Source organism: Choloepus didactylus, chromosome 1 (genome assembly GCF_015220235.1).
Source record: "Choloepus didactylus isolate mChoDid1 chromosome 1, mChoDid1.pri, whole genome shotgun sequence".
In the NCBI taxonomy this organism is placed as follows: Eukaryota; Metazoa; Chordata; class Mammalia; order Pilosa; family Megalonychidae; genus Choloepus; species Choloepus didactylus.
The window spans coordinates 105,830,154-105,855,400 of NC_051307.1; the positions used below are offsets into that span (position 1 = coordinate 105,830,154).

General features: G+C 40.9%; 2 protein-coding genes across 2 annotated transcripts in view; one reads left to right on the plus strand and one right to left on the minus strand.

Moving 5' to 3' along the window:
• The window catches only part of DGKG (diacylglycerol kinase gamma), a 204,027-nt gene that overhangs the window by 23,736 nt on the left and 155,044 nt on the right, over positions 1-25,247 (plus strand). The window contains exons 2-3 of the mRNA XM_037838860.1: positions 5,281-5,596; positions 21,034-21,110. Coding sequence (XP_037694788.1) covers positions 5,530-5,596; positions 21,034-21,110 — 144 coding nt within the window. The 5' untranslated portion in view covers positions 5,281-5,529. The remainder of the gene's footprint in view (positions 1-5,280; positions 5,597-21,033; positions 21,111-25,247) is intronic.
• On the minus strand, positions 23,329-23,773 carry LOC119536172 (40S ribosomal protein S27-like). Its single transcript, XM_037838875.1, has one exon. The coding sequence runs from the start codon at positions 23,746-23,748 to the stop codon at positions 23,494-23,496; it is 255 nt and encodes an 84-aa protein (XP_037694803.1). The 5' UTR covers positions 23,749-23,773; the 3' UTR covers positions 23,329-23,493.

A 25,247-nucleotide genomic window follows, 5' to 3' on the forward strand; every position in this document is an offset into this window, starting at 1 on the left:
TCTTGTGGTCAAGAAATGAAACCTTAGAAATTTGTAGTAGCTAGAGCTATAGAGTGAACAAGGCACTGTTTCTGCCCTGAAGGAGCTCAGAGAGAGTCTAGCAGAGAATAGAGTTGGCAAGTACACCACAGTGTGATGAGTGCTATGATGGAGAAAAGCCCATGTTATTACTGAAGAGCAGAGAAGATCTACCCAACCCTGTCTGGGCAATTAAAGAGAGCTTCTTGGAATAGGTGACACTTGAACTGAACTTTGAACACTATGTAGGAGTTACTGGGTTGCAGAAGGGATAGCAGGGGAGAACGCCCAGAGATGGGGCAGTTACGAAGACATGACTTGTTACAAGTCTGAGGAAAGAAAGGGATTCTTATCTAACTAGCTTTTAGTCACTCTTCCCTTTAAAAATGTACTTATTATGGAATTATTATAAATCTTTGACTGCACATAAATAAGCTCCCCTGATCTGATGTCATAGTCATGAATTAATGTTTTTATGAGAGCAAAAAGGAGATGAAGAGGTGTTTGTTCCTGGATAATTGGCTATAGCTGATTCATTCGAATGAATAGAGAGACCTGGGGTGCAATTCAATAGTCATTGAATTTGCTGGCTTCCTTCAGACTTGTGATTTCTAAGCTGACATCTGTACAGAACAAATAGAGTCTGATCCAGTATATGAAATTGCAGAGCTAGAAAATGTGTTAGAAACCATTATTCCAACCCCCTCATTTTATAGACAAGGAAACTGAGGCCCAGGGGGCTGAAGCAATTGCTCAGAGTGACATAGCTGTAGTGATATAAAATATTCCTCTCCCATCCAAGCCAGACAATATCCAATCTGAGTTTTATTTAGAAAACCCTATTAAAGTTTTTCTGTCAGGAAAGATGCTTGGGGTGGTAAAAAGATTGTTCATTCTATAAAGAGCCTCTAGGAGGGGAGTGATTGGGCAGGCTCCTGAAAGGGAAATGCCAAGTGGTGTTGGCTCGAGCAAGATATCTTGTGTGTTAGCTGTCATTTTTATCAAAGGGCAGGAAATCAGAGGTAAGATGCTATGTGGAGGTATACTCAGCAGATACCATCTGGAGTCAGGCAATGTTTATTTTCCTGATAGAAATGAAGAATGGTGCAGCTCCTTCCACTGTGAGGCCAAGTGCTGATTTACAATGGAACATCAGTGGTAATAATATGACTATTTATTGAGTTATTAGACCTCATACCTCTTCACCTCATTACCATTACTCAGCATCGGTGGGCATCAGCTCCTTCGGGAAACTTTTCCTGATCCCCTGTGCCTGCTTCAGATACATTAGATGGCCCCATAATTCTCTTTTTATAACTTTATTACTACTCTTCTGTTTGGGTACCTGTCTCCCATGATAGAGAAATCTAGAGAGCTCTAAGGAAACACAGCTGGGAGAACATGTAAGTCTGCTCAAAGAGTTCAAATAAGCTATGAAAAAGAAGTGACATTTTTATCTGGAACCAGATAGTTGAGTAGTAGTTTACTATGGGAAGGAGGATTGAAGGACATTCCAGGTAGATTAAAGACATGGCGTATTTGTCAGTCCATTAACTAATAGATGTTGAGGTCCCATTCCATGCCAGGCACTTTGCGAGGTACTAGGAATGCAGTGTTCAGAAAGTCGGCAGTGGATTGGCTTGACTGGAATGCAGATGTGTGGGGCAGAAGGTAATTGGGGTTAGACTGAGGAGGTGAGCTGCTACAGCAAGCAAAAGACCTTCTGGCACTGGCTAAGGAGTCAGCCCATTATCCTGGAGGCCTAGAGAGACCTGTGAAGGGTTTAAAGCAGGTGAGTGTTGGAGTCAAATTTGGTTCTAACTGAGGAAGATCTCTATGAACAGGTATGAAGTGATTCATGAGATATATTAGGTGGATAAAAAAACAATGTGCAAAAAAACTAAAGTGCTACCTTTGTGTAATAAAGAGTGGAAATAAGAAAATATCTGTGTATCTGCTGATTTGTGCAAAAATAAACATAAGAAGGATAAACTACAGACGAATGAGATTGGAGACAATAAAGCATGGGTGGGAATGAGGTGGAAAGGAGGTGGAGGGAAAGAATAAAAGGAATGGGGAAAGTGACTGAGCTTTTGATAGTTCTGACTTATAAAACCATTCTTAAAAAGAACCAATGATGATGGGGAAAAAAACCCTAAAGTATAATATAAACAGAAACAAATGGGAGTGGGAAAGAACTAACCTAAGTAACTTTTGAACATGTGTTTTGAGGATATGCTCTCAGGCTAAAGTCAAAAGAACTTTAAACTGTAAAAATATTGAACCCTAGTTTGTTTTTCTCAGAGGTATGGGTTAGCAATTCTGAAACTACTTTCCGTGCATTTTAGGATTGAGCAAATAAGTATTTTGTAGATAATGAATGCAAAGTTTCTCGCTGTTGGAGAAGGGAGTTTAAAAATATGGAATGAGAAGACTGTAATTAGCCCTGTAATGTTGGACAGGAGTTAGAGGTATCAGAATGAACTCAGAGTTTCTAAAATAGATAGAAATGGTGATGATGATGATGATAGATAGATAGATAGATAGATAGATAGATAGATAGATAGACAGATAGACAGACAGACACAGAAGTGTGTACACATTTGTATTTCTTAACTCTGTCACTGAGGGGGCCTAGAAACAATTACGTCCCAGTAGAAATGAGCACACCCTGTGCCCAAATCTTGGTTTCAAATACCATTCTCCACTGAAAGGAATCAGGGGTTCTTGGAAAAACGGGACTGAGAAAGTCCAAGATGAGCCTGAAACATTTTGTAGTTTTAGAAATTAAGGATGTGCTCAAAGAATGATGGCAACATGTCCAAAAGACAAGGAGCCACCTTTAATGAGCTTCCACTGGCCAAATCTGGGACAATTTGAGAATCAAAACAAATAATGGTAGCAATGGATTGTAACCCATTGAATAAAATAAGAATTCATATATAAATACATATGTTATATATAATATACATAAATTTTTACTTACACAAATATAAATATATAAAGATAAGTCTATATAAATAAACTGACATAAATAAATGAAGGGGAAGGGAATGTTCTTCCTTACAGTAAAATCCCAGCTAATAATATGGAAGGAAGATGGAATTAGAAAGTCACCATCATAGTAATAATTGATCCAAGCAAGAATCATCACTGGATGCTAAAACTAATAAATAAAAATGTGATTACAAATTACAAAATTACAATAACCTGGAGCAGGATAAGGCTAAGCTCAGAAATCTGTGGTAAACATTACAGACTTCTCAACTCAACTGCCACGAGCTGATAGTTTGAGCCATATTTCTAAGTGTTCTGTTTGCAATAGGATGATAACCACTGAATAATTTTATTACTGAGAGAGATGTGCTCTTATTGGCAATTTAGAGGGTGGACAAACGAGAGGAGAGAAAACCAAATCCAGGGAGACCATTCAGGAGGTTGTTGTCAAAGACCAGGCAAGAGATGATGGAGGTCTGAGTTGATGAAATGGCAGGTATGATGGAGAGGAGGGAATACACTGTAGACAGTCAAATCCCTGGGACTGGTGCCTGGGTTTGACAGGAGAGAAAGGGGGAGAGGCTTATGCTGACCCTCAGGCCTTGCATGACCATATTGCAGAGGAGGAACAGATTGGGGGCACAGGAAGGTAACAGTTTGGTTTGGGACATACGAGAAATTACAGTGGACAGTTGAGTTTTGAGATCTGGACTGAGGAGAGAGTTCAGGGCTGGAACAACATGCCTGGATGGCAAAAGACAAGACTGCAAGGAGACTTAGGGGGACCACTCTGAAAGATAAGAGAGGGTGAGGAGTTTCAAGGTGGGAGTTTCCTGCCATGTCAGAGGCTGCAGAGAGAGCAAATGAAGCCAGCAAGAGAGAACTGAAAGGTGCCCATTGGATTTGGCAATTAGGTAACTGATGAACTTGGCAAAAACATGTGCAGAAGAGCAGAATCCAAATGGCCAGTAGATTAAGGAGAGAGTTAGACTTTTTAAGAAGAGAAGCTAGACTTGAATGCTCCCAGGGATTAGGCCTTAACATGCATTTGGCCTACTGTTGGAGAGCCCTGATGGGTGGAACTTCATTACAGAGCCAGAATCTCTCTCCTTTCAGCATCCTCTCTCAGATCGAGTTCAGCCCTCCAGGTCCACAACAACCAACTTTATAGACTCCACAGAACTGTCCAAGCATGCATCTTCACTGCGTCATCTCTGCCAGCCCCTCCAACCATTCCTCATGTGCTCCCGACTCCCCAGTCTTGCCTTGAGTTTCGAGCCCCCAGGATAGATCCTGTTTTATGAAAACCAGGTTGTTCTTTGGTAACATCGGAGCTTATGTTTCAGCCAGTCTTTATTTCTCTTCCTTTAAACCAGTGGCTTTCCACATCACCTTATTCCAGTGTAAGAAATACCTTTTACATTGTGTATACTCACACATATAAATGAAAAGAAAGTGTCATGAAACAAACTTGGCCTTACTATGGGAAGTACACTCTAGTATTTTCAATTCCATTCCATTCTATCCTATTCTATTTAATGTTTTCAAATGTTGGTCCTCACACACTACTTTAATTTCAAAACCCACTAAACTGGTTTAATGACCAGTAGTGTGAAACACACTGTGCTAGGAGAGGCTCAAAGGAAAAGATATTAAGTGTTTGTCTGAACGGATCCCCCTTCCCCTCTCTCAGGCTCCTTAGGCTAGGCCCAGCTTGCATTCAGTCTAACTGCTCTTTTATTGATCAGAGAGGAAAGAGAACCGAATTCATTCATTAGGATGTTAGCCAGCCCTGGGGAGTATTTGAATTTTCAAAGTGGTACACCAGAGGAAGATAAGCAGCTAAAATGTGAGATTTTGACACCAGTGAAGGAGAGAACAACTCACCTTTCAAATCACTCCACACAGGCTGCTGTTCCTCTGCGGACTCATGAGGATTCTGAGGACTCATGAGGATTCTGTAGACTGAGGCATTTTCATCCCATGAGGGCTTATTCTAATACTACCTCTCATGTGAGACCTTTAAAATGCCCCAGAGCTTAGGTGTATTACAGTACGTACACTTTGCCCCCTGACCTCCACCCCCAGCCAGACAACTGCCTGGTCTGATCTCTGTGCCTTCTTCAGGTAGAGATCCCTTCCTTGAGAACCATTTCTGCCTGTAAATCGGTCAGAAAATAATGCTTGGGATTTTTCTGTGTGTATAACAAAAACAGCATATATCCTAACACTCTCATTCTCAATCTCTTTTCTGCTTCTACCCAGGAGGAACCAGGATTTCTGAATTTACCTTGACTTCAGACAGGAGGAGGTTGTCTGAGGAACAGCGGAGGTCTTTTCTCACCCGCTGAGGGGTGCCCACTGCCACCACAGACCCTCGAGTCCTTCAAGAAGGCTCCGGAAGGGCTTGTCTGCTGCATGCCTGCAGTGAGGAGGCCCTGAGCTGGGCCCCGGCTTCACTGTGGTGAACAAAACGCCGTCCCTGTCCTCCAGGTGCTCACACCTGGTTTAAAGATGAGCGAGGAACAGTGGGTCTCCCTTACTCCGGAAGAATTTGACCAACTCCAGAAATATTCAGAATGTGAGTACATGGATTATCCTATCTGGGGTGGCATGTCCTTTCGATTGAGGCGATCATTTCTGGAGAATGGTGACGTAAAATTATTGCAAAGCCACAGAGAACAAGGTCGGGTCTGGCAGCTTGTATTTCCTTATAAACACTGAATTAGTGATTTTAAACATAAAAACACAATTATTTTTAGGTTCTATCAATAATATTTGTTTACCATATAAATTTCAAATACACAGAGGGGGAAATAAAAAGTAGCTTAAAAACCATAAATAAACTCTAGTAATATATTGGAGCACTCTCCTCCTGTGTATACTGTTCAACGTGGTTGAATTCACACCAGATGTACCTTTTTGTTTTTTGCCTGCATTTTCCATCTAATGTAATATCATCAGTTTTTTCCTCTGGCCATTGAAAATCTTCTTAGCATACTTTCTGAAGGGCTACACACTGTGGTTACAGTGCTACTCAATCATTTAATATATTCTGGTGTTTTGGTCCAATGACTTCTTTGAATTTAAAGTGGGTCTCTTGCAGACAACATATAGTTTGCTCAAGCTTTTTTATCCATCACTCCAATTTCTGCCTTTTCATTGGAGAGTTTAATCCATTTTCACTTACACTCACTACTGACAGTTAATGCAGGACTTTCTTCTACCATTTTGCGATTTAGTTTTTTAAGTCTTGTATCTTTTTTGTCACTCAATTCTTTCATTAATGCCTACTTTTATATTTAGTTGATTTTTTGTGTTGTGCCATATTTAATGCCTTCTCATTTCTTTCTGGATATATTTTTTATATATTTTCCTTGTGGTTACCTTGGGGTTTAAATTTAACATCCTAAATAGATAATCATATTTGGTTTTATACCGACTTCATTTCAGAGGCATACACATATGTTTTCCTATATCCCTCCACCACCCCCCCACGTTTTTTGGTACTTGTTACCAATTGTATCTTTATACATTCTATGTCCCAAACCATAGATTCACCACTACTTTTTATGCATTGGCATTTTAGCACTGTAAGAAGTAAGAAGTGGAGTTATGTGCCAAAAAATACAATACAATAGTACTGGTGTTTATAATTACCCAAATGTTTACCTTTATTGGAGGTCTTTATTTCTTTATGCCACTTTGAGCCCACTATCTAGTGTCCTTTCCTTTTGGTGTGAAGAACTCCTTTAGCATTGCTCGTAGGGCAAGTCTGGTGGTGATGAACTCCCTCAGCTTTTGTTTATCTGAGAATGTCTTAATCTCTCCCTCATGTTTGAAAGGAAGTCTCGCTGGATATAAAATTCTTGGTTGGAAGTTTTCTTTCAGCACTTTAAGTGTTTCAACCCACTGCCTTCTCACCTCCATGATTTCTGATGAGAAATTGGACTCAATCTATTTGGAACTCCCTTGTACATAACATGTTGCTTTTTCTTTTGTAGCTTTCAGGATTCTCTCCTTGTTCTTTGCATTAGAGAGTTTGAACAATAGGTGATGAGGTGTATTTTTCTTCATGTTTATCCTGTTTGGTGTTCTCTGGGCTTCTTGGATGAGTATATTCACATCTCTTGTTAATTTTAGAAAGTTTTCTGTCATTATTTCTTTGAATATTCCTTCCATCCCTTTCTGTCTGTCTTCTCCTTCTGAGACTCTCATAATATGTATTGGCACACTTGACTGTGTCCCAGAGGTCTCTTAGGCTATTTTTGCTTTTTGTAATTCTGTTTACTTTCTGCTCCTCAGTCTGACTCATTTTGATTGTATTTTTCTCCCCGTTCACTGATTCTTTCTTTTGCCAGCTCCAATCTGCTGTTGAAATCCCCCTGGGAATTTTAAATTTGAGTTATTGTGGTCTTCAACTCTAGTAGTTCTGATTGGTCCCTTTTTAAAATTTCTGTCTTCCCTAAGAGTCTCATTTTGCTCATTCATTGTTTTCCTGATATCTTTTAGTTCTTTCTCTGTGTTTCCCTTCACGTCCTTGAGCATACTGAAGATTATTTTTTAAAGTCTTTGTCTGGTATGTATGCAGTCCGGTCTTCATTGGTGATTTCTGGATTTTTATCCTCCTTCGGACGGGCCATGATTTTTGGTTTCTTTGTCTTCTAATCTTTTGTTGCACTCTGTACATTTAAGATTTTTAAGTATTAACTCTGGGATTTATTCCTCGATAAGTCTGTTTCTTAAGACTTATCGATATGATGGAGACTTTCTTGGGTGTCAGTCCTCCTATCAGGAAGGTCCACCCCAAGGTGAATGCAAAGTGCGGGTCCTTCCCGTCTTTTCAGGGCCTGTGTCTTGTCCTGGGCTTGTGCTTTCTAGTTGCTTAGGATTTCCCCTGTTTCAAGTTTAAATACCCCTTCTACTTCCCAGGAGATAGACCTTCTCCCTCTCCCAGCTGTTTACAGCAGGTAAGCCATTGCCCCAGGCCTTCCATCTCAATTGTTTCTTACCCTGCTTTCATTGTCTCAAGATGCTTTTACCTGGAGGGCAAATTCCAGAGGGGGGTGTGTGAGGTGGGCAGCATGTCAGAGAGTAATTTCCAAGTCAGTCTTTCCCAGCCCTAACATGGCCAGGGGCTCACAAAGGACCCAATTTGCCCTGGAGGGGTGATGAGGGAGGGGCCAGGAAAGGCACCAGATACTTCTTCTATGGCTCCCCAAAGCTGTGCTTGCTTGACCTGCCCAAATGCAGCCCTTCAACCTTATCCCACAGTTCTGAGGATGCACACATAGTGTCTCTAAGTCTCCTCCATCACCTTTTTCTCCTGTGGGTTGAAACAATGGCTGCCCTGAAAGCAGAGACCCAGCTAATCAAAAGCTGTGATCAGTAATCAGCCCATGCTTACCCCAGATCTTGGGGAAGTGGATTTTTATGTCCCTTTCTGGCATCAGCAAGCTATGCCAGGGGTGGAGCCCACTGCAGCCTGCCAAGAGAGTCAGGGATGAGCTCAGGTAACTGCCCCATGGAGAGAACAATTTACTAGTCTTTACCGTAATTTACCAACCTCTCCCTTCTTCTCTTCCCTGGATGCTGTACAGTATTCTACTGGACTCCAGAGTTTTGAAAGAGTTGATTCAGATAGTTCCTGCCTGTTTAATAGTTGTTCTGGTGGAGGGACTTACTCAAGAAATGTACTACTCTGCCATCTTCTCACAATCCTCTCTCGATATCTCCCCCAATGACTTCTTTCAGTATCCATTAGAAACTGAGTTCTAATGTGCATTGCTTTCTTGATTTTGTTCTAGGCATTCAATTAGGCTTCTTGGTTTCCCATTAGTTGTACCCAGGAACCATTTCAGTACTCGAGACACAGTGGTGGTGAAATCCCCTGCACACAAAGGCACACAGCTGTTTCCTCACAGGCCACTCTTAACCCTGAAAGGGGACAGGAATCTGCCCGAGCTGGGGCAGGACCCAAGCTGACCAACGCACTCTGTACACAGAATGACCATCTTTTACTGTGCAGAGATATGACTTTTATCAGAGCCCTTTGTGGTGCAGAGTTCTCAGCCTTGCTACATGCCCCACCCCTTTGTTCTAATCGCCTTCTCCTTTCATGTTAATCCTTCTGGCGCTTTCATAAATCACTAGGCCTAAAGCAGGTTGAAGGTCTCAAACTGCCCAACAGAGTGCTCATAGGCCCCTTCCCATTGCCCTTTTGGCAGCCCCTCCCACCTTCCCACAAGGCAGGCAGCTGTTATCCATAGCACTGGTCTGGGAATCAAGGTGTCTAATTCTCATACCAGCCTTGCCTCTTGCTCTCTGTGATGTGACAGCCCTTAACTTCCCTGAGTCTCAGCATTCTCTCCTATGGTCCCTTCCACCCTTATGCTTCCCAAGGTCAACAGGATCCCTGTAGGATTACTAATCAGTCTCCTCCTGGGACCCTGTAGCCCATGGCCTCTAGTCTGACCTTGATGGATTTAGATCTGTAATGTATTGACAAGAAGCAAGGAATCACCCTCCAGGGTAAATTCAATTTCATTCAGACTGTTCTGTAGGTCAGCAAAATACCAGGCTCTGTCAGGAATGAAAAAAAAGCACAAAGTAAAGCCCTGCCCTGGAGGAATCAGAATCTAATTAGGGAATCAGAAATGTGCTCATGACACAAGTAAAGGACAGCTCTAAGACAACAGGTGAACAAGTTCTGGTGTAGGTGGCTAAACTGAATGCATGAATAAGAAGGGAATTTTAAAACAGGGGAAACTGGGATGAGAGGGTTGCATTGGATAAGCTTTATGAAAGAAAGAAGTGCATAACGTGGGTAGTAGATGAGAGGGGAAGAGAGACAATGGAAACAAATGTCAAAGGACACAAAAGAAGAGACTGTGAATGGAGTGGTAAGGAGAACATCTGGGCTAGAAAGGAAAAAAGAGGGAGGAAGAGGAGGACATAAGAAGGGGTGGGCCTTCGGTGTCAAGGTGTGGGCTTTAGACCAAGGTGGTAAAATTTAGTGCCGTAAATCCGGTGACTGTGTGCAGTGTGGGTCAGGAAGCTGCCAGGTTCAGGGGATAAAGCAGGGTTCCGTCAGATGAGTCTGAGCTGGGGAATGTGGCTAGGGTGGCGAGTGAGCCAATGAACAAATGGCTAATTTGTGGGAAATTGTGATGGAAGTATCATCAAACCTTTTAGAACAAAAGGAAACCATCAAAGATAATTCAAATACTATAAATCTGGGGAAAATGGTAACATTAGGGTGCAGAGCTGGTGAGGATGGTTTTGGAAGGTTGATTTAGGCATGGTGATAACACATGCACTTCTTCATTCACCATGTGCCATGTGGAAACAGCAATGAATGACACAGTTCCTCCCCTCGAAGAGTTCACAGCCTGTGGGAGTAGACAGACAGTACTCAAACAATGATGTTACAGTGCAATATGTGCTAAGAAGTGGGGAGCTCTGAGGAGGGGGCTGAGCCAGACCAACTGAATATGTAGGAAGACCTACTGGGTATGAGCCAGACCTATTAGGTATGAGCCAGATCTATAGGGATGTAGGTGTTGTTTCCAGGTTCCAGAAATACAAGCACGAGTAAAGCATGAGGGAAGAGTGGGAGAGGGTCTTCCGAGCAAAGGGAATAAAAAATCTTGGTAGCTTCTGAGAACTGCAAACCGTTCACAGGCTGGGGGCCTGGAGCACATGTTCATGGGTGGCATGGGAGAAACTGGGAGAATAATTAGAAGGGTGAGTAGGACCTCATCCTGGAGTCCTTGCTTTCCAAGAGAGATGTCCCGTGAATGTGAACGAGTGGTTGGAGGAGAGCTCTGACTTAGGAATCATTGTGTAAAAACAGCAAGGAAAGAAAAAATAATAATAAAGGCACTTCAAGATTAAGAATATTAGAAGAAAAGAGGAGAGGATGGAGAATGGGACTTAGAGTTTTCACATAATTGGGGGTCAAGGAAGGAAAGGAATCAGTAGAAGACAGACAGAAGAACCAGAAAGGCAGATAGGGAAAAAAAGAGTACAGGGTCGAGGGAGCTAGGGGAAGGAGAGATTACAAATGTGGCAAAGCAGTGGAGGAGGCAGAAGGTTGAAAAGAAACCAGAGTATCAGTTGGAAGGGGCTCTTTTGTGGTTTGGACCTTTTTTCAGTCATCATCTTTGTCCTTCTCTGACCATTCCTCATGTTGTCCATATCCCAGGACTGAGTAAGGTGCTCTGGCCCTTTTAGTTGTTCTAACAGGAGAGGAAAGAAAAAAATACAATTCATGGAAAATGATTAATCCTCAGAGGAAACCCTGAAAAAGTCACTTCTACCAATTTTAGACACTTTCTGGTGTTCAGTCAGATTGCATTGCCATAGCAACCGCTCTTCCATAAGCACATAAACAGGAGCTTTACAACATCAGAATAACTGAAGTGCACAGCCTGAAAACTGAGAACTTTCTCCAATAGGATTACCAGGCAGGAGACACCAAGAATTTCAAGACAAGAGGCTGTTGGTATGTTATGGTTACGTAGCATAAAACCTGTACCTTTTCTGGTTGCCTTTTACCAAGGGCAGCCATCTTGAAATTTCCTTGGAGATCAGTAGGTAGGTAGGTAGATAGATAGATGATAGATAGAGATAGAGATCGAATAGATTGATAGATGGATAGATTTATATCGATAGATGCTTACTATGAATCAACAGTGTAAAGTGCTTATCAAAAAAGCTAATGTGATGGTAAGAAATTTTATTATAAAACAAAAACAAAGTGTAAAATATTTGAAACAAAATGTAAAATATTGGAAAAACAGAGATAATAATGAAAATTAAAGCTACCCATGATCTTACCTCCCAGTTATTCCCACTACTATCATTATATATATAAACAACTTGAGCATATACATGATATACTATTTTGAATGCTGTTTTCTTCACTTTAGCAATATGTTACAGTTATCAATTGCTACATCGAAACTACTTCAAAACTTGGTGGGTTAAAACAACAACCATTTTGGTTTTTCCCCAGGATTCTGTGGGTCAAGAATTTGGACAGGGCACTGTGGGGTTGACTAGCCCCTGCTTCACAGTTTCGGCTTTCAGGCAGAATGCCTCAAACAGCTGGGGACTAGACCACCAAGATGGCTTATTCACTGGTTACCTGTGTTCCAGTGTTCCAGGTAGCCTGGCTGTGCCTCAGTGTCCCTCTATGAGGCCTGTTTCTCCAATGCCTTCTCAGCCTCCAGGGCCTGCTTTCCAGCAGGGTAGTCTGGACTTCTTACTTGGTGGCTGAGGGGTCTAAGAGCATACAAGCAGCAGCTGCCCAGCCTTTTTAAGCACCTGGGCTCAGAGGTCCTAGAATGGAACTCCCTAAACATCCCATTGGCCAAAGAAGTCACAAGCTTGGCCCGGATCCAGTAGAGTAGAAGGAATCGACTCCACTTCTAGCTGGGAGAGTGGCGCACACAGGAAAGGAAAGGATTGATGGCAGCCATCTTTGGCGACCAGCTCCCAATCTAGTCTAGCGCCACAATCTATCATGAGGTGTTCCCCGATCATTAAAGAGTCTTCAAAAGCATGATTTAATGGGCTGTAGAGATTTCTTTTGAATAGATATGCATTATTTTATTTAACCAAACCAGTGGTTTTGATCTTAAGATGGATTAATAGATGCATAGTGTCTAGTCAGACGAATTGATATCCATAGTCTACCTACCCTGATTAGACCTCCCTAAAGAACTGTATTTTTTTCTGGGAACCACAGTTTACAATGAGTATGGAAAACTGGAATTTGTTTGAGAAGTACCACCAACATGGTGAGGGTTCTACAGCCTGGTCATGGAGGAATGGTTGCATATTTCCTGGAGAAAGGTAAGGGAAAGCTAGTTGTATTAAAATAGCTACAGTGCTGGCATGGGGAGGATGTGTTAAATTGACTTCAAATGACTTCAGGAGGCAGCACAAGGACTGATGGGAGGAAATCATAGGAAGAAAAGTTTTAGTTTAAAAAAAGGAGTACATTAATTCCTAGTGGTTACAAAAAAAAATGACTAGGTTGTGCTTTGTTTGTTTGCTTGCCTTTCACCATAGGAAATGCCACTTGCTCTAGCTTGTGGTATATTGCTAGAAGTTTCTTAGCAAAATAAAATTGCTTTCTGAAGATTGCTATTTAAATATCTTTGAGGTTAAAACATATCAACCAATCTTTAACCGAGGAAATTATGCTTAGAAAATGTGTGAGCAGAATTAAGGAATTAGCAAATTGGAAAGTCTGTACAGGATTGTTTCTTGTACTATATTCATGAAATGTATTCATAGACTCTCAAAACTTGAAGAGTCAATTAAGATCCATTTTTTAATACGTGTCTTTGAATTCACCATGTTTGGAATCAGTCTGTATGCTTTCTTTGTACAATCATTCCTTGTTGAGTCGAAGCATTTACTCTTATAAAAGACATATGTTTTCTTAAAAAAAAAAAAATTCCTAGTGGTTAAACCTGTCTAAACTGGAATAGGATTGACTTAAAAGCTGCTGAGATTCCTTTTCTTGGAACTGTCTAGACAGAAAGTTGGCTAAAACATTAGAGGGGAGATTAGAGCATCAGATGTCTGATTAATTAGAATGCCTTTGTCATACCTTCTAATACTTATTTCTATGTTTAAATAGGTTTCTTTTCTACCCCAGACAGCATGAGCTTGTGGGGATGGCCACTCCCCACCCTCTCCTAACAACTTCAAAGAGATATAATTGGCTTATTGCCCTTCCAAATCTTGATATATGGGTGGAGATTTTTTTTTCAGGTTTTATTGTTGTTGTTAATTTTTTAAAAGTTCTATGACTTATCAAGGACAGACACTGCCAGTTAATTTAGAAGGAAAAAATAAACTGATAGAGCTTCAATTTTGGCTTTTAATTCTCTCTCAAACATTTGCTACCTCAGCCAGTGATTGCTTGATTTTGTAGAATTTTTGAAGTTGAGTAATCTCTTAGCCATCATCAGTTCCAAATGCTCCCCATTTTACAGATGAGAACACTGAGTCTAGAAGAGTGCAGGGAATAGCCCAAAGGTCATACAGTGGCAGAGCAGGAGTTGGAACCAAAAGTCTCTCCATTCTGGTGCAAATTCAATGTGTTTAAATTCAGTTCCAACAAATTAAACATAGAATACCTATTGGTGCTCAACCTTCAACCATACATTGGTTAAAAAAAAACATGGCAATTTATAGTAGAGCAAAATTTTAAAGTACATTTTAAAAGAATGATTTAGTAAAGTGTGCTATCAGGAAATAATATTTTGTTAGAATCAGATCAAGGCAAAGTTTCTGACTTTGATAAGTTGGTAATTTACAGCCCAAGATTCAAACCTGTCAGTGTTAATATGGGAGTCAGAAAATATGTTTAGGGCTGATTTGTAGAGGAACTTGAAGCTCTGAGTGAGCTTCATTGAAAATTTGGTACCCATTTTGTCCAGTAGAGTAAGACCTAATCAAATGTTCATGGCGTCCTGGGCCCCTAAAGGGTCATATCCAGTTTCTTCCATCTTGGAAGAGAAAGCCACAACTCCTTCCCACCCACATATCTTTCAGAAAAACTGATTTTCTTTCCCATCAGGGATGACTAGGACCCTGCCCATAAGCAATCACAAAATCTGTATGTAGAGAGAGAGCTCTATAGACCAGTGCCTCTCAAACTTTACTAAACACATGAATCTTCTGGGGATCATCTTAAAACACAAATAGGAATCAGGATTTTGGGGGATAGGGCTGAGGTTCTGCATTTCTAACAAGCTCCCAGGCAATGCTGACGCTGCTGTCCAGGGATTTCACTTTCAGGTTTAAGAAGATGGAGATGCTTCCTCTTCCTGATGAGCCAAATTATCAGGAAGAAGGATGGGAATTCTGCTAGCAATAAAGATTTTGCTTATGTAAATGTCATGCCAATCATTCAGATCATCTATGATGAATCAGAAAATGTTAGTATCCTAAAGAATGTTTTCTTGTATCAGTCAAATTGCCTTTGCTTCAATGGAAAGTCTTTTCCTCCTATTCTATTTGTAACATCTGTGGCAGAGCCATCACATCACAGGCTCCCCCAGGTGGTTAGCTTGTTCTCCTTCAGTAGTCCTCAGCCTTGGCTGCATACTGGAATCACCTGGGAGATTTTGCAACCCTTCATTGCCCAGCCCACACCCCGGACCATTTGATCATTACCTGTAGAGATGGGATCCAGGCATCAGTAATTTTTAAAGCTTCCCAGGTGATTCCCTTGTGCATCCAAGGTCAAGAACTTGGACAAGGTGGCAACCCAATCCTTTTCCTAGCCTTCATTTTTCAATAAATCTTTATTGAGCTTCTATTTTATGCCAGGCAATGTGCTGCATGCTGGGCTATTACAGAGAACAGGAAAAGAAGTTTGGTAGAATTTGTGCATAACAAGTTAGTCACTACTTATAGAAGATGAAGTTATCTTGTGGATCCCACATGCAACTTGTTTGGGGCCTCATTTCGCATGGCTGAAGAGGTGCAGCCTTTTGAAGAAGTGCTCCTGACCCTGGCTTCTCTGATTTGACATCATGCTCCATTTTTCCAGAACCCTCAAGAAACTTTGCTCTTGTTTTTATGCATCTCACCATGTTTTTGATTCCCTGAAGTACTTAGAAAACTTATTCATATTTTACAGCTTCATTGGAAGAAGGAAAATCTAGATTTTTTTCTCATGTGCTAACTTTTCCTTCACCTTCTCTCTTTTTCTTTCCTGGGTTAAGAGACATGCACTTTCTAATATGTGGAATATATTCCTCTACCCTCAGCATCATGGTTCCTTCTGTGTTGTGACAGCAACACCAGTCAGTCACAGATATGCAGGAATGTTGCTTAGGGCCTGCTCAGCAAAAGTGAGGTCCATTGACTGGCAGAATCAGCACCACCTAGGATCTTATTAGAGATGCGAAATCTCAGGCCCTGGCCCAGACCTACTGAATCAGGATCTGTAGTTCAACCAGATCCCCAGGTGATTCTCACACACATTACAGTTTGAGAAGCTCTTAGAAGACATCCAGGAATGGGGTGTTATCATGTACCTTAGAAATTTACTCTCACATGTGTTCTCAGTTTCACTTTTGAAAGTGCTGATTTACAGTTAATTCCAAGTTTAACAGTCTGACTAGTGCCTCACATACTCAGTGTTGTTAACTAGAAGACAGTCCACACATGTTAGGATCTGGTTCTGCAGGCAGAACAACTGATACTTTGCTCTAAACTGGAAGTTCCCAATTTGTCTGCTTGTTCCGATGGAGGGCATCCCTAGTCCAACCAACATGGCACCAAAGGTGCTTGTGAGTAGAGCCAAATTTTCCCATTAAAAAGGCTTTGAATTTGATCAAACTCTAGGAACAGGTGCTAGGTTAAGATCCCAGAGTCCCATATAAAGCATGAAAGTGACAACTTTGGATTGAAATTTCTTAGGACAGTTGTTACCGCTAGTAACCTGGATCACAGAGAAAAGCCTTCTAAATACCTGTTTTGTGTTAAAGCTAAGTGCTGAGGGTCCTGCCAGAGTGTAACTGTGAAACGGACCCCTACTTGCCAAGCAGCTGAATAAGTTGACCTGCCGGATGGAATTATTTTGCATTATCCTGTTAAACAATGGAAAATGTCTGTCAAGCTCAGCAATTTTAGATTTTGTAGTTGCTTTTTTTCCCTCATGCAATAATTATCCACAAGTTTAGCTATTTCTTAAGACAGGGGGGTACTTTTCTAATAATAAAATCGCATCACAGAACAGTGAATCTCAACATTACCTGCATATTTGAATCCCCAGAAAGCTTTAAAATATACCAATTCCTGGGTCCCCCAAGAGATGTTAACTTAATTAGTCTGAGGTGAAGTCTGGATTTCAATGTTTATAGGGTTCCTCCTGGTGATTCTAATGTGCAGCCAGGGTTGAGAGCCATTGTATTAGAGGAAGAACTTCATCTTCTGACTTACAGGTGTTTATGCAGCCACTGAATCTAATAGCTGAGTCACATTATTTAATATGTTAAAAATAAGAGCAACTGACTCACTAGCTTTGTGCCCTTTAAAGAATCACTTAAATTCCATACACCTCAGTTTCCTCTTCTCTAAAATAGGGATAATTATTTCTACCTTAAAGAATAGGTGCAAAGATTTAAATATAGTTTATAAGGTGATTAGGGCAGTAGCTAGCATGTAATAAGCCCTTGATAAAATAGGAGTTGTTCAAAGAAATGTGGACATAGCCCTATTTTGTACACTCAGAAATGGAGCTTGGTCTACTCTGAGTCTGGTGGTGGTGTTAGGATGCAAAGTAGTTCTCTACTGAGGTTGTGCTGTTGGGCCCAAAGATGGTACCTGAAGGGAAATCAGGGAATGCTCTGAAGAAGTCCTTCATTGCTCTTAACTGTTTTAAGGCAAAAGAAAATGGAGCAATGCATAGTGGACTAGTTGTACATAATACCCACTTACTCCCCAGTAAAGAGACACCCAGTCTAGCATTCAGTTGAGAGTAAACTATTATCAAGCATCAAAGGACATCCAAAGAGAAAGTAATGGGTTTCAGAATTGAGAAACAGGTTGTTTCCCTTTTTTGAAAAGGGGTTGATGCTATGAGCCCATAAACAAATTGAAGTAAAAGTTCAGTCAGGAGCAATCCCAAGCTAGGAGTCAGCCATCTCTTGGATTGTTTTTTCCATTTAATTCTAGTTGATTAATCAGAGGTTTCTTTTTGTTTTGTTTTGCTTTGTTTTACTTAGAGAAGTTGTGGGTTTACAGAACAATCATGAGCAAAATACAGGATTCCCATACACCACCCCACCACCAATACTTGCATTGTTGTGGAAAATTTGTGACAACTGATGATAGCACTTTTTTGTACTTCTACTATTCTTTGACAATGGTTACGTTTGTTCAATTGATGAAAGATTATTAAAGTAGTGCTATTAACTATCATCCATAGTTTATGTAGGGGTATTTTCCCCATATTCCCAGACTGTTATATATTATTTTTTATGCATGTCTTTATTTTATTACTCATCTAACCATTCATTGGATAAAGGAGGTGTCAGTCACAACATTTTTACGATCATACAGTCACAAGAATACGGTCACAAGATAAAAGCTATATAGTTATGCAATCATTTTCAAAGATCAGGCTACTGGATTACAGTTCAACAATTTCAGGTATTTCCTTCAATCAGAGGTTTTTTAATGAATGGCTTCTCTATTTTTTTTAAGAATCCTGTTTACTTGAATGTGAATATATGATTAATATATATGCATATACATAAACACACATAAAATCAGTGCCCAAAAGAGAATCAATATTACAGTACATACATATAAATATAAAGAAGGATTTTACTAATGTATCAACAGCACTTTAGAACCAAAGGATTTCAGCAAGATTGAACCATGGAATCTCCAGAATGTGACAATAATTTCAAACCTTACTATAAATTCAAACAAAATCACTCCCTTGATTCTTAATCAAAATGCTAACTCTACACTCCTCTTACACTAGCCACACCAGTGGTACCCATGTCTCCAAAGCTGCACTTTTTAGTTGGCCACTTTGGATGAGCTGAAAACCTCCCATTAAAGTAGAATCTAAAATGTAGGACTTTTCTGTAAGTAATTAAGCAGCTTGTAGAGTAATTTAAGCATAAGTTATGTGCAACATTAATTGGGCTCTTGCCTAATTCTAAACTCTCCTTCATTCTGTTGCCAAAGTGGCCTTAAGAACACAGAGTCTTGATGTTATTACACCATTCAAAAAATCTTTGATGATTTTGAATCAAAGTCCTTAACTCAGCATTCAAGACCACTCAAAAATCTGGCCCCACACTACTCTCTGGTTTCAAATTTTCCTGAATACTCTGTGGGACCCATCCTGCATCATTTGCCCACCTTGCCCCTTCTGTCCCTCTCCACATCAAGTCTGCCTTTCAAAACTTTACCCATTCTTTACATCCCAGCTCAAATTCTACCTCCTTCATAGGGCATCCCAGTTCCTATCCCAATTTCACTCTTATCTTAATTTTACTTCTTCCCCATTCTGTGCTTCATAGAGCTTCATATCACTGATACAGCATTAAATTTTTCCTTGTGTTAGTAAATGTTCAGGAAGTGATAGTGAATAGTTCATAAGAGGAAAGAATAAGACTTTAGAGCAAGGCTAGACCTGGGTTCAATCTCTAGATTTCAGGCAAGTCACATAATTTTTATGAATTGCAGTTTCTTCCTCTGAAAATAGAAAAAAAATATTACCAAACTTGCATAGATTTGTGGGGGAAAGTAAATGAGAATATTCAGGTAAAGTTTCCCAATATTTGATAGCTATTATTACCACAGTTATTCATATCATCTCCCCCACAAGTTCATTAACACTACCTTGCAATATCTTACCCTACACATTACTTTCTGAATTGAATGGCAACAGCCCAAATTGTTGGCATCTGCTGCCTGGATCTCAGTTTTTCAACATCTGTTTTGAATTTCAGAAAGAAATTTCCATTTTTAGGCAACAGCAGCCAGCATTTTCCTGTGGCATTTCAATGTCTCAATCCTGAAATGTTTATAACTTTTGCTTGATGAACCCAGGTCAGCAAAACAACAGAGAACAGCCCAACCCATCACACATCCACTTTACTAGGCCAAAGAGAGTATAATCATCTATTCAAAGAGCCCAAACACCACAAAACCCTGCATCGGATTTTAATAACATTGCCCTTTACTCAGATATTTAAATAATGGCAATAATGGAGCTTGAGAAACTCTTAATTATTGACAACACTGAGAGACAGGGAGCACACAGATCACAGAAACCCTGGTTTTCTTTGATGTCTAGAGTGGTGATAACTGCACAGTGTGCACTCAGCAGGTGTATTTAATAACAATGATTGACTGCCTTTTCTTGATTCCCAATTCCCTTATTATAAAAAAACCCCAAAAGAAGAAGCAACTATTGTCTTCAGCAGTTTGTAAATTATTTCCTATGGAAAGCAGAATTTTCTTGAATGCCATGCTTCATAAATCTTCTAAGTCTTTCTTTGCCCCCTTCCAATATAAATGTAACATACGGAGAACATTGAGTGGAAAGCATGGGAGTAGGGTTGTCTCCATTTCCAAAGGAAAATGTTCTGGCTCTCAGAAATATTATATAACTGCCATAAGAAACTGAAATCAGCCATGTATCACTATGAATATCTTATTTTTCCCCATTGGGATGGAAAATAAAAATTAAGAAAAATGGTGTAGAGTTGTCAGAATCCTAGAGTTAGAAAACACCACCCTGCCCTAGTGTACAGCCATGTTTCAGGACCAAGGACAGAGCCAATGATGCTTAATGTCCACCTATCCCTATATAATTAACAAGTTTTAAATATATTCATCTTAAGTATTTAAAATATATTTTAAAATTTATTTACTCATCTAATACATTTTTTAACCAAACACTGGCAATGTGCAAGACATAGATAACAAAGACTTACCAGGCAGTTACAACTCTCAGGCAGCCTATAATAGAACTTGGGCAGGAGATGAACAAGATAAGCAAGTTAATAAATAATTATAACACTATATGAAGAGTGCTATTACAGAGTTATGTGTATATCGTGTGGGAGGGGAGGTAAAGATTAACTTTGCCTGGTGCTGTCAAGGAAGGCTTTACAAAGGAGGTGACATTTGAGTGGGATATTAAGGATTAAATGAAGTTTGCTAGACAGAGAGTGACCCAAGGAAAGGCTACACAGTGTATTCAGGTAATTCTGGAAAAGCAGTTTTATGTGGCTGAAAATGGGGTGAATTGAAGGTTAATGTAAGATATAAGGAATAGTCTAGGCCAGATCACCAAGGGCTTGCTTGTGTACCAAGCTAAGGGGGTTAGGCTTCACCCTGGGAAAACTGAGGAAGGGCTGCTCCATCATAGCATGGTGGAAAGAGGAGAGTTTACTTGGCTCAGTTCCCAATAGCAGTTCATCAGTGTTTCACATGTGGATTGTGCCTCTCCAGATTCCTCCAAGAAGATAAAGGATGTCTTGACTGAATTTAATGAAGGTGGGAGCCTTGCACAATACGACCCACATGAGGTAAGAAAATTTCCATTTCAAGCCTTTTTAAAAAATCCTTTCCTGGTCTTTCTACAATTTCTCTCAGAGGCTTAGCTCACCTTGAAGATCTTACTTCTCAACATATTTTCTCCAAAGTCTCAAGTGAGCCATTAGTGCTCCCATTCTTCTAGAAGATTATAGCATGCCTTCTCCTCTCTCCTCAAATCTCTCCCTCCTCCTCCCAAATTCTAACTCTCCATTAACAACCTTGTTTTCTACTTCACTGACAAAACAGAAGCAATCAGAAGAGATCTTCCATAAGTTTCCTCACCTTATCTGCTCCCCCACCTGAACCTCTTCTCGTGTAACTAAGGAGAAACTGTCCATACTCCTACTGAAGCCCATCCCCTCCACAAGTGCACTCAATCCCATCCTCTCTTGCATTGTTGAAGGACATTGCTTGAGCAGTTTACTCCTCTCTCTCCCTCTCCCACAACCGTCTTTCTCCATCATCAACCTTCTCATCAACCTTCTCCTGTATCATAGATTTTCCCCATCAACATATAAATATGCTGTTATTTCTTCCATATTAAAAAAGTTCTCCCTTGACTCCACTTCCCCCTCCAGTTCCCACCCCATTTCTCTCCTTTTCTAAGAAAAACTTTGCAAAAGATTTCTCTATTCTGCCTCCAATTTCTCTACTTTCTACTTTCTTGAAAGCCCTTCAGTCAGTCTGTAACCCCCATTCCTCCACTGAAACCACTTGTCAAGATAGCCAGGCACCTCCATGTGTTTAATCCCAAGTTTACTCGGCAGCATTGGACACAGTTGGATGCACTGGACACTCCTCCTTTAAACACTTTCTTCACTTGGTTTTCAGGAGATTACACACACTCTCTCTCTCCTGGGTCTCTTCTTGCCTCTCTACTTGACATTTCCACTTAAAAATGAAATAGACACCTCAAACTTAACATGAGCTAAACTGAGCTCCTGATCTTCCCATACAAAATCTGCTTTCCCTGCCATCTTTCCCATTTCAGTAAATGACAACTCCCTTCTTCAAGTTATTCCACCTTAAACTTTGGAGTCATGTTTGACTTATCCTTTTCTCTCACATCCCACATCCAGTTCACTGGCAAGACCTGTCACTTCTACCTTCAAGATATGTAAAATTGAGCCACATCTCACCATGTGCACTGCTACCACCCTGACCTGAGGCATCACCATATTTTGCCTGGATTGTTGCAATAGCCTCCTGATGGTCTACCTACTTCTGCCTCTGCTCTCTATTCCCCACATGTGTCCTGGGTTATCTGTTAAAACTTAAGCCAGATCATGTCACTACTCGGGTAAACAATCTCCCATGGTCACTTCCACCACCCCCATCAGAATAAAAGACAAGGTCATTACAATCTGCCTTGCCCCGACTCTGACCTCAGCTATTGATACTCCCCTCCTCATTCCTTTCAAGCCATTTTGGCCCTAACTTCAGCACCTTTGCACTTGCCTGGCCCTCTTCCTGTAATGCTCTTCCACCAATTACCGTCCTCGTTCATTCCCTTATTTATTGCGACTGCGCAAATACCACCTTCTCAGTGAACGTCACATTCTCTATCTAAACTATTAAGCCCCCTTTCCTGATACTTCCTTTCTCCTTGCTCTGCCCTATTTTCCTCCTTAGTACTTCTCTCTATCTATCATGGTATGCAATTTTCATTTTTAATTGTCTTTCTCCCCACTAGAATATTATTGTTCCCTGGTGTATCCCCAATGCCCAGAACAGTGTCTGGCTCGTATCAGGCACTCAATAAATATTTGTTGAGTGAATAAATGAATGCAAGATCTCCTCCCACTTCAAATTCAACTCATTTAGCATTTCTTGGGTACCTAGGTACTGTGCTGGGCATTGTAGAAGATATAAAAATGAGGAAGCACAGTCCCTGCCCTCAAGGAATTTACTTCCTACTGGCAGGATCAAGTTCACAGCCACGATCCTGGAGTCACACAGTTCTTGGTTAGAACCCTACCTCTGCCACCAACCAGCAATGTGGCCTTGAATGATATTTCACCTCTCTGAGCCTCAACTTCCTCACCTGTGATCTGAGGATAACAAAAAACCCTTGAAGTTTGTGGGTGAGTGGATTAAATGAGGTAATTTTTGCAAAGTGCCTAACACTTTACAGGACACTTAAAAAAATGGTACCTGTTATTATTTCCCTTCTGTCCCCTTTTCCCAGAGAGTCTTTTTTTTTTTTTGCGCGTAATCAAAACTTTATTGAAAAACTGACACCAAAATAGGAAATCACTGCTGTATACCTCACAAAATCAAACGTAATTCCATTGTCTTGGTAGGTTAACTAAAATTACTGAATTGTTAAGGCATTCTGCGATGTAACACAAATTCAGGAAGTTGTATGGATCATTAGTGTTGTTTTCTTCTAAATGAACATCCTTCTGTGAGTCTGGCCTTTCCTCCTGTAGGCTGGCACAACATGGTTGAACAGCCTACACAAAGAACCACTGTCTGAGCATGGCTGAAAACCGTAGTAATCTTGTAGCAACCTGGACATTTTACATCCATAAAATAAGAATTTGGACTTTGAACTAGCCATTTCTTTTTATGTTTTTTCTTTTCCTCTTCCAAGGACGGATGTAGTAAATCTCTAGCCAAAGGCATGTTGATCCTCTCTCAAGCCCAGCCCTTTCAGATCTCTCCCAGAGAGTCTTAAACTGAATTCCCTTTTCCCTCCTCCTTTTATGAGGGCTAATGGCCTGAAAGTGACTGATCAGCAGGACTAACTTGGAGAGAAGCAGCTCACAAGTTTATTCACGTTGTCATCCATTCAATAAGCCTTGAGTCAATACCTTCTCTGCTGGGCACTGGGAATGAATCAACAGAGCCCATGCCCTCCAGAAGGCCTCTGAGAAAATAACGGATCAATCATTGAAAGGATGAAACAGAAGGGAGGTTGCCGGAAAGGGGAGAGGTTTAGAATGTCCCATTTCAAAGAACATTCCTGAGGAGAAACCATGTAGAGAAGATGGCAGAGCCAGCAAAGAACTTGATGCCCACCCCACCCCCACCCCCCACTTCCCACCCCCAGCTCCAAAAACACAGGAACAAATTCAGCCTGGGGTCACTAATCATCCTGTCCACCCTGGGGCTGATGAGTGGGAGGGAAACAATCTGGTCAGGCCCACCAGGGTGTGAAGGCCACGGGTGCTTTCGGAAGCAAGGAGAAGCCCGGCTGCTCTGAGCACGCCACCGCCCACTCCTCCCACAGGGCTGTCCCCACTCTTTGTATGTCTGGCACCGCTGCATCCCAGGGGAGCTCTTTCACTCTTGTTTCATTCTCTTGCACAGTGAGGTTGACTTCTAGTAGGTGTAATATCACTGCATGGGGTTGGGGGAACAATTTCTCTTGAGCTTGATGGCTCACTGCTGCTAAAATGTCTCAACAAGAAACAAGTTAGCACATGGAAGGGGCAGGTTGCTTGGAAAACTAGAACAGGAATAAGTTTGCAGAGTAGCTGGGTTGTGCTAACCAAGCCGAATGTGCCCATCAGCACTGAGTGATTCTCTGGAGAATGGGCTATGGCTGAAGACAGCCAAAGAGAGAATAAAAACACAGCAGAGCAGAAGAGGCAGGTGGCTTAGTGGCACTGTGAACCTGGACTCAGACGCACCTGACTGCAAATCCCAACTCTGCTACTTGTTTTTTGACCTTGAGTAAGTTATTTACATTCTCAGAACTTGTTTCAGCCACAAAATGGCAGAAATAGTCCCACCTCACACAGTTTTGAGAATTCAGTGAAAGCATTTATGTAAGTGCCTAATGCACAGAAATCAGTCTCTATCTAGTACTCCTCCCCTCCTGGCCTGTGTAAGAATTAACACTCTTCTTAAACAGGTTGTAGCAGCAGCATTGCCCAGCTAGTTGTTGCATGAAAGTTGCATTTGCTCAGCAAAAATGGGATTCTTTTGATCTGAATAACAGAGTTGCCTATGATGTTACTCCAGAGTTCAGAGAATTGGCAACTTGCCTCATAGTGATTGGTTGTCTGTGGCAAAGCACCCAGCCACTTGCTACCCTCTCACTCATCACACATTTATTGAGCAGCTACTCTGTGCCTGGCCTATGCCTATAAAAAAACTCATTCTCTCATAGCCCAGTT